General features: G+C 46.3%; 1 protein-coding gene across 1 annotated transcript in view; it reads right to left on the bottom strand.

Annotated features, from left to right (window-relative positions):
- Window positions 1-13476, bottom strand: part of LOC144727613 (docking protein 6-like) — a 52508-nt gene that overhangs the window by 15789 nt on the left and 23243 nt on the right. The window contains exon 2 of the mRNA XM_078606560.1: window positions 2236-2343. Coding sequence (XP_078462686.1) covers window positions 2236-2343 — 108 coding nt within the window. The remainder of the gene's footprint in view (window positions 1-2235; window positions 2344-13476) is intronic.

Below are 13476 nucleotides of genomic sequence, written 5' to 3'. Positions count from 1 at the left end.
ACAACAGAATTAATATTATTTTATTATGTTTTATTTTTATTATTTTATTATTTCCCTTCTACGTGATTTTACCGAAAGAACCAAGAAGATGAATCCCTGCAGTCACGAAAGCTTTAAATCGAAAAAGAATTACGGTAATCGCATAAGCAATTTGAACAATTGGATGCGCCCAGGATCATCAAATCCAGCGTTCTTGAGCGATGTCAGAGACAGCGCATTGGAAGGAAGAAAACGATTGCCGACTTATTTAAGAAAGGACGTGGCCCGTAGAGAGAGAGCCTCACGAAGCATCAAGTCTCCTTTTCCGGACCATCCAACCATAGAAGCATTGGCTGTTGCATTAAAAAAAAATGTACATGCATGACAAACGTACAGTACCCCAGAGTGAGCCCACAAACTCATTCTTCCCCTTTCTCCTCCATCCTCTGTCTTTCCCCGCGTCATACTTTTCTCTCTGTCGATTCAAATAATTTCCTCTCGTGCAGCTAACATTGTTACGGCATGGACTCGTTAAGGAGGAGTCACGATCGTGCTCTCCGCTGGGTTTGAGTCATTGCTTCGTTAACAGCTGCGTCTGTGCACCGCCGATAACGTTATCGGTTACGCAAGCTCGCATATGATTATTACACTCTTTTTAAGAGAACAATCAAACCCATTACTGTTATTCATCATCGTGCGCGCGGCAGAAGCAGCCACGGTCTGCGCACTTGCTGCATGAAAGCCTTCCCAAGCCGTCACCACCGTCGACGATTTCCGAGATGCAACAATCGCTGTAGCTTCTCACACGTCAGCCAGTTTCATCTCCCGTGTGCAGTGGGGACGTCCTCCCGCCACTCCATCGTTGGCCTCAACAGAGAATTATTTTAACATGTCACATCGCTGCTATTGACCGTCGTGATATACGAGTTATTATATCCAGATTCATTTTGGGCCTCTCAATGAGCTGCTGTCAGGGAAGGATTGATGAATGATTGTGTGTAACATATGACACATTCCCCCAGTCTTATTTAAAACACATACTTTTATAGTATTCCATGCTGTATCGTGTACTAAATGGGTGATAATAATGATGATTCATTCATTATCAAGCGTGCTAAAGCAGACCATTTTTATTCCAGATATTTGTTTTTTTATTATTCCCGCAATATATATTTTTTGTATAAGTCACGTCCATTGATCCTACGCTGCAAATTGCTTGTATTGTTGAGTCGATTGAGGGCTCATTTTTGTCATTATCGGGTCCTTGGCGCGAGCGATGACCCAATACACCTGGACTGTGGCTCCCCACGGCTTGAGTGGCACACGGCGGGATTTTGGCACGCACGCCGACGAGTTCTGCGTGGAAGACCCCGACTGCTACTGCCTTTGCGGCACCCGTGAGGGAAATTCACGGGTTAAGGGTTTAGGCTTGGCATTCGAGCTATGCGAAGGAGTTAGGGTTGGAGTAAAGGCTAAGTTTGTTACGATTTAACTTAGCGCTAGGGTTAGTAGTAGGGCTGTTAAGGCTTGGGGTAATTTAGGAAAAGGGCCAAGCTTACGGGAGTCACGGCAAGGGGCAGACCTCTCGGGGCTTAGGCAGGGGTCGGCAACCCAAATAACAAGAGGCATTTTTTTTTCCGAATTCGGTAAAAAGCTCGATAACTTCAAGAGCTGCAAAGCACGGGAATACGAGATGGTGCTACTTAAAGAGCCGCATGCGGCTCTGGAGCTGCAGGTTGCCGAACCCTGGGCTGTATATGAAGGACTTTGCTTGTTCGGGTGAGAGCAAAAGCAAGATTTTGGTTAGTATTCGAATAAGGGCTATATTTACACGTGATAGGAAAAAGCTATGCTTGTTGTGATTAAGGCTGTAAGTTAAATTGTAAATCAATTTCAATGAAATGCCACGTCTTGAGGTTACTGTTAGGAGTAGGCTTTGAAAATGGAAAGAGATTTACGAACAGCGGCCAAATATGTGTTGCCGGCTCACACTTCCGTGTTGTGCTGCCCTGTGCCAGCATCACACACGTGAGCGAGTGTGACACGTGTGCATCAAGTTGGCGCAGTAGATAGCACTCAGTTAATCAACGCATAACACCTGGATCCGTCCCATGACCACTTGTCAGCGAGCCTTCGACACATCACGTGGCCTCAAAGCGCACCAAGCCTGGCATGAGCGCTGCGGTGACATCACCGCCATTTTGGCAGCTGTTGCTGCTGTTGCTGCTGTTGTTGTGCATCAGGTGCGCGCCTTGCCTTGTGTGCGGTGTACGAGTAGGCCCCACGCTCATCTCCGTACTTCTCCAGCCTCCGGGGCCCCTTGCCCGACGCCTTCCTGAACACCAGCCAGCATCGGCGGTACACCTGCGTAGGGAAGAGCAACAGCGGACTCGCTATACAAGATGGCCGTACGCAGCCATTCATGCCACAGCTCGTCCAAGAGGCGGTGAATGAGGCACTCGGCATGGACTTAAGAAACAAACAACAAAATCTTTACAAAATCTCAATTTCTCTTCTCTTAGCACGCAGATGCGTTTCTGGATTGTACCATGTGTTGATCGGCATGATGTGCGACGTTCTACTCCACTGAAAAGAAATGTGACGGCTAAAACAACACAAACACAACCACAAACACCTAAGCAGCAGCTCTTTCCCTTGCATATACACTCCTCAGCTTCGAGCCCCAGGCAGTCTGGCATGAGTCTGAGGGTTATCGAGCTTTGAGCAGCTTATTGACTGGGCTATGAGCCTGGCAACCTGAGTACGATTCCTGGCCATCGCGACCGTCAGTGACGTTACGTTACATATAATTAAAGTAACATTTCATATGACTAGAGCATGGCCGTGATGGATTTAAAAGTATTTTTTCACGAACAAAGCTTCAGATTCACGTCAGACCATCCAGGACACACAGCATAGGTGTTTATCTACAAGAGCTGTTCATTTGTCGTGTTGCGTGCTTCAACTTATACATCCGGGTTTTCCAGCCTCAATTTCTTTGCACACCAGCAAATACAATGACTACACACGCGCTCCATTGCTTAGTCTCGTAGGCTCTTAGGTCACGTGCTTTTTAGCCGAAAGCTACTCGGTTGTGGTATGCATGTGGCCATGCATGCCAACTCGTCGCTCCCAAGTGCTAAACTTGACCACACTGCACTGGGTAATGATGTTCTATTGAGCTAACCTGGGTCAATACCAGGCCAGGTTCGTGTAGCATATGCGACAGGTGTTGTCCATGACCATGACTTGAATGCTTGCTGGTCAGTGAGCATTGCAGTGATCAAACCCAACTAACAACCCTTCCTAATCAACGATTTTTGGGTTTAGATCGCGTTAGATCCCTCCACCAAGCTCACCACTCGCACACAAAGACAAAGCTCCTCCATGTAGCCTACAAGAAAAACACTTTTGGGGAAGCTGCTGTTAGTGAGCAGCTTTGAAGGGCGTCAAGGCTGCAAGGAGAGGTGACCAAACCATGCCAGGCTGCATTTGTCTCCCCAGTGCTTGATGTTTGTTACACACCGCACAACGACATAGGGAAGGCAAAGCACCAGATATTTGCAAATGATATTTGCCCTGAGCGGGAACTGAACACAGCTCACCAGGTTCATAGTGCACTGTGCAAACAATTACACCACACATGACACAGTGTGTCCCGGCCTAATTTTATTAGGATTAAAGCAAACGGAGCCCGAAGCGGAGCCACAATTCTCCACGCTCCTGCATTATGCGAATAAAAAAAGTCTCAGCAGGAAATCCCAGGGGATTGGAATAATTGATTATTGTTTTAAAAATCCAAAGCTGTGAATTGGCCAAGGCTGGGTGAAGGGCTCAAGGCATTAGCAGTGACGCGATAATTACCGATGCCTTAATGAGTTAATGCCAGCAGGTCAAGTTGAGACAAATCACTCAAACCTGTGTGGCTAGTGGGCGACAGCTTTCGGCACGTACAGATGGCGTTCACTGGAGCAGTCGGTCACAATCTCGCACTTTTTAGTTCCATTAATATAAAGCGATGTCCTGCCAGATTATTGTGCCTTAGCATACCAGCTGCCCCCATCCAAATGAAAATATCCACACGTTCCTAAATGGTTTCCATAAACTCAATCCACCCACATATAACCATATATATGCTTGCATGTGTATACATGCAAGCACGTGTATATATGACTTTACATAAATGAGGTGCAGAGGTGGCAGAGTGTTTAGCAAACTGGGCTATGAACCTGGCAACCTATGTTTAATTCCTTGCATTGCTACCGTCAGTGGAGAGTGACAGCTGCACATTTTCTTTCATATATCCAAGTTTACCTGCATGGTGAAGTATGGTTAAACGATTCCCATAACCGTTATTTCATGGGAAGACCTTTGTCCATCAAAGGGCTGTAAATATTAATGACAATGCTTCAATTGTGCAGAGTCTGTCAAGGTGAGTGACGCGGAAGATATTTCTGAACCCAGCACACCACATCCAGTATACCGCTCGCTAGGCTTGGGCTACTAGTCACATGCCACCTCCGATTAGCACGGCTGGCTATGTACGGTGCAAAAGAAGTTCAACATGCATACAGTCTACCAGTCATGCGGAAAATCTTAAGTGAGAAAATTAAGCTCTGATTAAATGTACTTTACTTACAAAAGTGCAATTCAGGCGTGCATTACATGTATATGCACAGTTGTATATAATGTGTTTTGTACATGAAACCAAATAATTTTACGGTCAGTGCAGGTTGATGAAAGGAAGCTGCACCCGGTTTAGATCAATGAAGTTTGCCGTGGCTCGGGGTTGAACTCAAGTTGCAGGATCGATAGTGGAGTGGATAAATCCTGCCAAGACACGCCCTTGCCCCCCCCCCCCCCCCAGTTGCCAGAACATGCCAAGCACATGGAACATCTCATAACTTCACCACACGCCTTGTAGGACTAATTCTTTGAGCTGCAGTGAACCAATGACCATGCCGATTAGATGTGCTAACGTCTGATACGGCTATTGTTCACAATTGCAACCGAATAAAAAAACAACCCCTTGTCACTGCACCACCCAACACAGTTGTGCTTGTGCCTGTGGTCAGGCAGTGGCACAGCCTTGCTGATTGTTGTTGTAGAGGTTTACGGTTCGAATTCAGCGGCCACCCTGTATATTACTGCGGCCGTAATAAACACAAGTGCCCCTATGCACCATCTGCTTCACTGTGGACATGAAGGTCCCCCCTGACGTCATTTGCTACGGCAAAGGCGATTGTGTGCCGGCGTCAGGGTCCAAATTGCCAATTTTTTTAAAATTACACCGAGAATTACTCACTCGGGATGATACGCGCCCATCACCATCCCCTGCTGACAGACTAGCGCCCCAGGTCATTCTTCCAATGTCATGCATGGATTAATCATCGTCTCATTGAGGTATTATGGGTATTTTACAGATATATTAGTAAATCTCACGCACGATTGGCGGGGGGGGGGGGGGGTCGTAAAACTGTAGTAAATATTTCTCAATGCGGTCCCCTTTCCTCCCGCAACCCCCTCAACCCTGTCCGAATCCCCGTGTTGTGCAAACCCCTAGCCACGTGCTCAATTAATTTCAGGGCAAGTCAACCGGGAGCCAGGTCGCTGCTCGTTATGCATTCTAATCACAAGAGGCAACTCATTAAAATAGATTATTTTGGTACATTTCTTCCTTTCCCACCGTCCTGCCAGTATGCAAGCGCTGCGGTTTCTGGGTTTAGAGGGCGACACAGGACTGCAACTCCAGTGTCCAGAGTGCAAACGCACACTCCAGCCGCGTCGGTGACACATCCAAGCTGTTATCTGTTATGAGCCCGTGTTTGGCTGTAATGCCTGGTACAGGCAGACGTGGAGTTTCAGTTGGTGCTCAAGCACAAACTCACTGTAAAATACAAATGTGCAGATAGATATATATATACACGTGCTGGCTCTATTCCCTATATTCTTAAGCGAGAAGGGCCATTTCCTATAATGGTAGCTCATTATGGTATTCCAGTTTACAAAGCAGATTTTGGCCGGTTCTTTAACACCTCTCATCATAATAAACATCTTTTTTTTTTCTAAATTCACAAATCATCTCAAAATGCAATTCGACACCTCGTGCCAGCAAGTATCCTAGCATTTTTACTTGAAGTGGAAAGCATGGTGCGCCATGCAGGCCACACAAAACTTTACCACAGTGGTAAGTGACCGGACAAAGAGAAATCTACATATTCTTAGGTTTTTTCGGTAAAGTCACGTAGGTAAAAAAATTTTTTAATTAATAAAAGTAAAATAAAATAAAAATCACGACGTTGCCTCCGAAACGTCGTGATTTTTATTTTATTTTACTTTTATTAATTTAATTTGTTTTTACCTACGTGACTTTACCGAAAAAACCTAAGAATATGAATCCTTGCAGTCACGAAAGCTTCAAATCTAGAAGAAATCTACATGTGTGTGTGACCTTTCATTTGCGTTTTGCCTGGGCACAGCCACTGTGGTGTTTGGGGCAGCCAAGACACCCCCTCACATATTTTGATATGGCTACGACACACCCATAATGTTTTTTTTAAACCCCCACGGAATATTGTGACCATGTTTTTCTCTGTCTTCAACAAGGCAACATATACGCTGATCATTATGAAGACAGACCTTCTAAGCACAAAGTTGCGCGTGAAAAGTCGGCTCAGTACTGAGCCAATCGCTAGTCGTTGCGTACATTGCACGATCATAGTGGAGTGGTACTCCTCTTATCCGTGACAAAAAGGTTGGTCGAATTTCGGGACGTTGTCTGTAATCTAACCAATTACGTCTGGGAACCATTCGCTCGTAGGACACGAGTAACTGCTGAAGTGTGGCTGCGTCCCTGCATGAAAGAGTAGAGCATAAACCCGCGTGTGCCTATCCGTCATGTGTGCATACACATTGGTTTTCGCGTTTGCTCAAGCCCATCGTCCGTCACCTATTTGTTTTTCTGGCACAGTCCAAGGCCACAGCTTCACAGAGATGCCACCAGGACCACGTGAGCAGTGGTGGTGCTGGCTCGTGGGATGGAGCCCTAAAGAAACATTTTTGAGGGCCCTCCCTTAGAATCTATGAACTCAGAGTGAGCCAGAAGAGGTATGGATAGATAGAGAAATGAGAGCGACGTAGGCAAGAGACAGCGGTGTAGTGTGATGAGAGAAGAGAGACGCAGAAACTAGAGGTAAATGAATTCTATATTATGGCTCATTGACGTTTTATGTTTATTAGGATGTGAATTTGAGGCAATACTTGGTCAATCCATATGTATTTACGTGAATCTGAAGCCCCTTGAGCTTCTTGGGTGCCCCAACGCTTGTTTTTTGCTTTAGTTTGCTTGTACCAATCACTACCACTGCAAAGATGCCAGACTACACCACTCCCCACATTACAGCCAAGTGCATCCATCCCAGCCTCTGTCTGTCTCTTTCTCTCACGTGCCTCTTCAATCCACATCCCGTCCCATGACAAAATTCCCATGCACTCAACCCTCGCTTTCCCACTGCCGCCGCCATGTCCCCAAATGCCTTCATCTGCAAATCCTGGCTGGGTTAATCGTGTAAAGCATGCCCGCAGATTAAACATGGTCCCACAAAGAAGGCATGGCACACAGAGGCAGCAGCAATCGTTGGAATCAATTTCTCCACTGTTTACCGGAGAAATGCAAGCGTACGCCTCGAGCTCAAGGGGAGTTATTGTTATTTCAGAGTTTCGTTTCGTCGAGGTGAATTCATCATTGTTACGAATACAAATAAATTGTTTAAGTTGTCAGTCGATTCATTTGTTTAATTCTGAATGGATCGCCCAGCAATGTTCCTGCACTCGGCCGTGCATTCAAATGCAAGACACAAATGTACCAAAGCGTGAGCATTGAACACTGTACATCAGCAACAATGACATTTGTACTTTGTGTTTTTCTCATTCAGACCTCTCCTTTCATGTAAATTTAAAATGCGTATAGAGCAGTTGTGTGTATGTTGATGATAAAGGTTAACATTAATCGTAATTATTAAACAGATTATTTGGCGATATCACACTGGCAGTGGTGCACAGACACATAACAACACTCAACACAATCATTAATAATAAATGTAAAATTCGTGATGTTTTGGGAAAATGGCCCTTCATAGCAAATAGATATAATTATGAGAGTACAGAGCAGCAGTTATGTCATTAAATCTCATTAACGATTCTCTGAACATCATACCAGTCACCTATGCCATTGCTTTAATTAATGCTTTATATAGTACCGGAGAAGTGTATATATATATGCAGTGATAATCATGGCGCTTCAGGCCGAGTCCAACCCTTACCCTTTTGTTCTTACAACTGGGTTCATAGTTCACAAATTCCAAAAACTACTTTCATGTCTCCAGTAACACGCTTCAGGAACATCACGGAAATGGTGGACAGTCTGTTTATTGTGTGTGGATGTCAGAGATCCTCCGTTACGTTGTTTTGCAAAGCAGATTTTTGTCTGCAAATGCCATGGCCAAATTATAAAAAAAAAAATTCCCTCAATTATGGTATTCAATTACCAGATTGTCCCAACCTGAATGTACGCTTTCATGGATTCTAATTCCAGAATTTCCCTTGGATCTCTGGCTAGAGAGAATTATTATTTTTAAACATAATTGCCACAAATAAACTCTCATGGCTTGATACACAGAGGTTTATTTATTTTAATATTGTTGAGAAATTCCATCGTTATCTGGAATTCCCCACAAGAGCGGTTCCACCTAAACCATGAAGCATTTCTCGGCCCCGTTCTGCTTTGAGTGGAATGGGTGGGGACCCAATTCCACGCAATAACAATCCTGCAGCCAATCAGCAGCCCGGGGAGTGCTGGTGGGAATCATGGCTGTGCGTGCTGATGATGCCACGCTCGTCCTGCTGACAGACCAAGAGAACAAATCAGACGACGTCCATCAAAAGACAAAGATGCCCTGTATAGCCTGACCAGACTTTCTGGGGCAAGTGCTGTTAGCGAGTAGCACCTATGATGGCTCGTGTGGCACACAGGGGGGGGGGGGGGGGGGTGAACGGCCAGCACCATGATTATGATTACTGTTGTTACATTGTATTTTATAGCTTTATTTTGGTGATTTCGAAAACAAATGGTTAAGCCATGTTTCTTGCGGAAGTGCGGAGTTGGCCTGATAGCTTGAATCTGAATTGTCTTATGGTTGTTGTTTGACTTGCATCACACTGGGATTTTTGCATACAGCGTTGTAATACGGTGTTTTATTGCTGGTTTATCCAGGATGTTTCTGTTGCGCGTCGTCGCTTTAAAATGTTCTCTGTTCATATTTACTTTGCTGTGGTTGCACCCGACTCAAGAGCCGCATGGCTCACAGGGCTATCTATACCTAATAAATGAAACTAGAAACCACGCCCGATTGGCCTTTGTCTCCTCAGTGGCGATGTTTACACACCACACCAGGAACTAATTTGAGGCTGAGTCGACCTAGGGGAGGCCCAGGACCGGTTCGGATAATCGTCACCAGTGTAGGCCGTGAGCGGGAATCGTACTCGTGTTGCCGGGTTTGGGTTTCCTTGTCTTGAGAATGAAAAACAAGGAAACATCAGCATTCTCTTGTAATGTACAGGTCACGCAACGAGTACAACTAAACGCATTGCCGAAACATTAATTATTCATACAATTGTTATCTTTAAAATAAAAAAAAGTCACACACCGAACCGCGTACACGAGTGGAACGACAAGGTAGAAATCGGGAAGAAGGCTCAAAATAAAAACGAGACGAAAGAATCGCCCTGAATTGCACGTGAAATAAAATCGCCAAGAAAATGAAAAAAACGAGTAAAAATGAAAACCCTCTTGGTGCCACCAATGGTGGAAAGACTCAAACCATATCACCCAACTCCTGCAACGGTGGTGCATGCTGCGCCGCACTGATGGGACGCGACCTGCGACGGAGCGGTTTTGGTTAAAGATGTCTCCTTTACAGTGGCACCCGAGTTCCAAAGTGGAATGTGCAAGAAATGTTGTCTTATTACAGCCCTTCGGCTACAGACTTCCCCCCCCCCCCGAGGAGTCCAGGGAGATGGGAGACCATGGAAGGCGATTGGGGAGGGGGAGGGAGAAGGAGAAAGGCCGACCTCTGGGCCGTAGGGATAAACGGTAGCTGTTTATTTAGGCTGGAATTCTGGGTGGAGATCATCCCGTTTACAACCTTGTACCCCAAACAAACACAAAACACAGAAAGATAAAGATCCCTCTTGCAGCTTACAAGGCCTGTTGGAGCAAGACATGTTTACGAGCACCTATGAAGGCCTGCACGGCGCACAAGGGGGTGGGTGGGTGGCCAGCACCACGCCCGGCCGCCTTTGTCTTCCCGGTGCTGATGGTTACACACCATAGCAGTTCCTCATTTAAGGCCAAGTCGACCGAGGCGAGGCCCAGAGCGGGTTAAAACAATCACCGCTGATGTTAGCCGCGGCCTGGAATCAAACTCAGGATGCCGAGTTCAGAGTTCAATGCGCGAACCACCACAACGTCATGGCTCACGCAAGCCCTGCCACACTTGAGTGAGTGCAGTTAGCGAGCACCCCATGCCCACCAAGCCCGGTGTATCACATTAGTTGGGGGGGGGGGGTGTACTGGTGCCAGTAGATTGCATGAGCGGGAATCTCCTATCTCCTGAATGCCTGTTTAGACAAACACTTGTCCTGAAGAGCTCAGTTTAGGCTGAGTCAACCCATAGGGAGGCCTCTGCCAAGTGAATACAAGAGCTGCCATGGATTGGTTGCTCTTTCTTTTACTTTATAGAGGTTTGTCAATCCACGCTCGTGTAGGCCTTGGGGGTTGTTTGATTATTATTTCACGGGGGGGTGGGGGGGGGGGCGCCCACAATTGGGGGCACAGGATCGGTCCAATGATCACTCGCCACCGATGTCAGCCATGGCCGGGAATCGAATTCGGGTTGTCGGGAGTCATAGCACAGTGAGTTAACCGATGCTCCACTGTTCCTTTACAGGGATGTCAGGGTCTCATAAGACGTAAAAATCCACAGTAACTCACATACACATTTGAGTAAACTACAAACATTAACCAACAGTAGGGATACAATACTGTAGACAGACACTTAACGTAGAGTAAAATAACAGCAATCCCTCATTTAACTTTATAGACTTTTGGGACGAGTGCATTCATCAAGCGAGGTATCCATGTTAAACACATTATTTTGTAATTGTTGCGTTGGCAGTGGTGCAAAAGCGGTAAAGAAAAATCTCAAACGTGCATCAATGACACTGCCACGAGGTCAACGTTGTATAATAAGTCACGATTTGGGCATTGACCCTTCTTGGCAGAGGTGTGGACTCGAGTCATGTGACTTGGACTCGAGTCAGACTCGAGTCATGAATTTGATGACTTGCGACTCGACTTGGACTTGCATAACAATGACTTTGTCCCACCTCTGAGATGTGGACTCGAGTCATGTGACTTGGACTCGAGTCAGACTCGAGTCATGAATTTGATGACTTGCGACTCGACTTGGACTTGCATAACAATGACTTTGTCCCACCTCTGCTTCTTGGCGTGCTATGAAAGAGGGCCACTGCCCAAAACCATTAGATATTTTTACTTTCAAGACAGTGTTATTGGGTGCCGGCGTTGGGAAGATGTTAACACCCTCGCCTGGTATGCAGGAGGTCGTGGATTCCATCCCGACCCTGACGCCTGCTGTATATTTAGAGTTTGCATGTTCACATCGAGGTCAAATGGATTTCTCTCCTTTCCTTCGGTATTTAGAATCAACACGCATTTAGAGTATTTGGCTGCTATAAATGTTCACGTGATAAGCCACTACGTTGAGCTATAATGTGGCCAGATCGCTTCTGAAAAAGAGCTACATAGCTCAGTGGGCCTTACCTGGTAAAATAAAAAAAGTTTCAGTAGTTTATAGTTTTTATTTTTTACTCGTGTGTTGAGTTATTTTTTATACGTATTAAGGCAAGCACAAGGGCAAGTGGAGTGGTTAGTAACCACACCGTCATTGCTGCTAACATATACATTTTGGTCCGAGTTAACCTTGTGTATAGATAAAGACAAAAGACAACCCCTCCCGTATAGCCTTACAAGACTGTTGGGGCAAGTGCTGTAAGCAAGCACCTGTGAAGGCCAACACGGCACACGATCGGTGGCCAGTACCACGCCCGACCGCCTTTGTATCCCGAGTGGCGATGTTTACACACCACACCAGGTACTCGCTTGAGGCCGAGTCGACCTAGGGGAGGCCCACGACCGGCGCAGATAATCGTCACCGGTGTTGGCCGTGAGAGCGGGGACTCAAACTCGGGTCGCCGGGTTCGTAGCGCAGCGCGCCAAACCACTACACTACACGCACGCACAGAAACATATATCAAGCACACCAGGTCCCGTGGCAAGCCTGGTGTGTGGGGAGATAGACACGAGGCTGCCGTGGGGTCAACTCAGCAGGGGGCGGCTCATCAAACGGCACCGAATGAACACTTCTCGTGCGCTCAGCTACAGAGGGCTCCCGACTGAGAGCGTGGCCGAGAAACAAACCCAGACAATTATGAGCACAGCGTTGGTGTGTAATTGTGCAGCCAGCTCCACGTTTGGTGGAACGTGTAGGAGAGCTGGGGGGGGGGCGAGCGCTTGGAGAGGTGGTGTGCAGTGGGGGGTGGTGGTAGTGGGCGTTTTGGCCAAGGGACAGAATGCTCAAGGGGGTTCCCTACCCCCCCACTCCACTGCACCCTGGGACGTGATCCAGTTTCCGTCTCTCAAAAATCCTTTTCAAGTCAGAGTTTCTGCATCTTGTCAAACTTCACTGAAGTTGCGGGCGTGTTTCTGTGTGTGTGTGGGTCCCTCCGCATGCAGCAGCAATGGATTTAATGCAAAAAAAAAATGTCCTTTGATTCTGTTCTTTCCACGGCCAACTTTGGCAGCGCGATTAAAAACAACGTAACTGCAGGTGAACTACACAGCTTACTCTGCCAGCAACTGCACCACGCCGACTTACAACAAATCGGTTCCAATGAGACATCTCTACCTTCACCACCAGCCAGCCATATTGTGTCTATTGATGGCTGACAGTTGGAATACTTAAATGCTCAGATGTTCAGCACTTTACTACAGTACAAAGTTCAGCAAGACACTCACTGCATGTTTGCTCTCTCCAAATTAGGCTGAACTCAAAACACGAGCTATGCATTGCATTTTTCGAGAATTATGATATGTTTTTATTTTGAAAGTTATTCCTTACTGGGGTAAAACAACAACAAAAAACCATGCCACCACTTCATGGTTTTTGGTTATCTTATACCCGTTCAACCGAAACGTGAATTATTATCCAGCGCACAGGGCATCGGAAATCCATAAAATGGGCCTATCTATCGTGTTGGTGACGCAGTTTAAACTATCGTTGTTTTTTCGTGTGAGCAGAAGCTAACTGAATGTATGTACTGGACGCTTAACTTCTTTTGCACCGTACGTAGCCATCC

This window comes from Lampetra planeri, chromosome 26 (genome assembly GCF_965212315.1).
Source record: "Lampetra planeri chromosome 26, kcLamPlan1.2.h2, whole genome shotgun sequence".
Classification (NCBI taxonomy): Eukaryota; Metazoa; Chordata; class Hyperoartia; order Petromyzontiformes; family Petromyzontidae; genus Lampetra; species Lampetra planeri.
The sequence above is the reverse complement of the archived record's forward strand: the minus strand, read 5'-3'. Positions and strand labels throughout refer to the sequence as shown.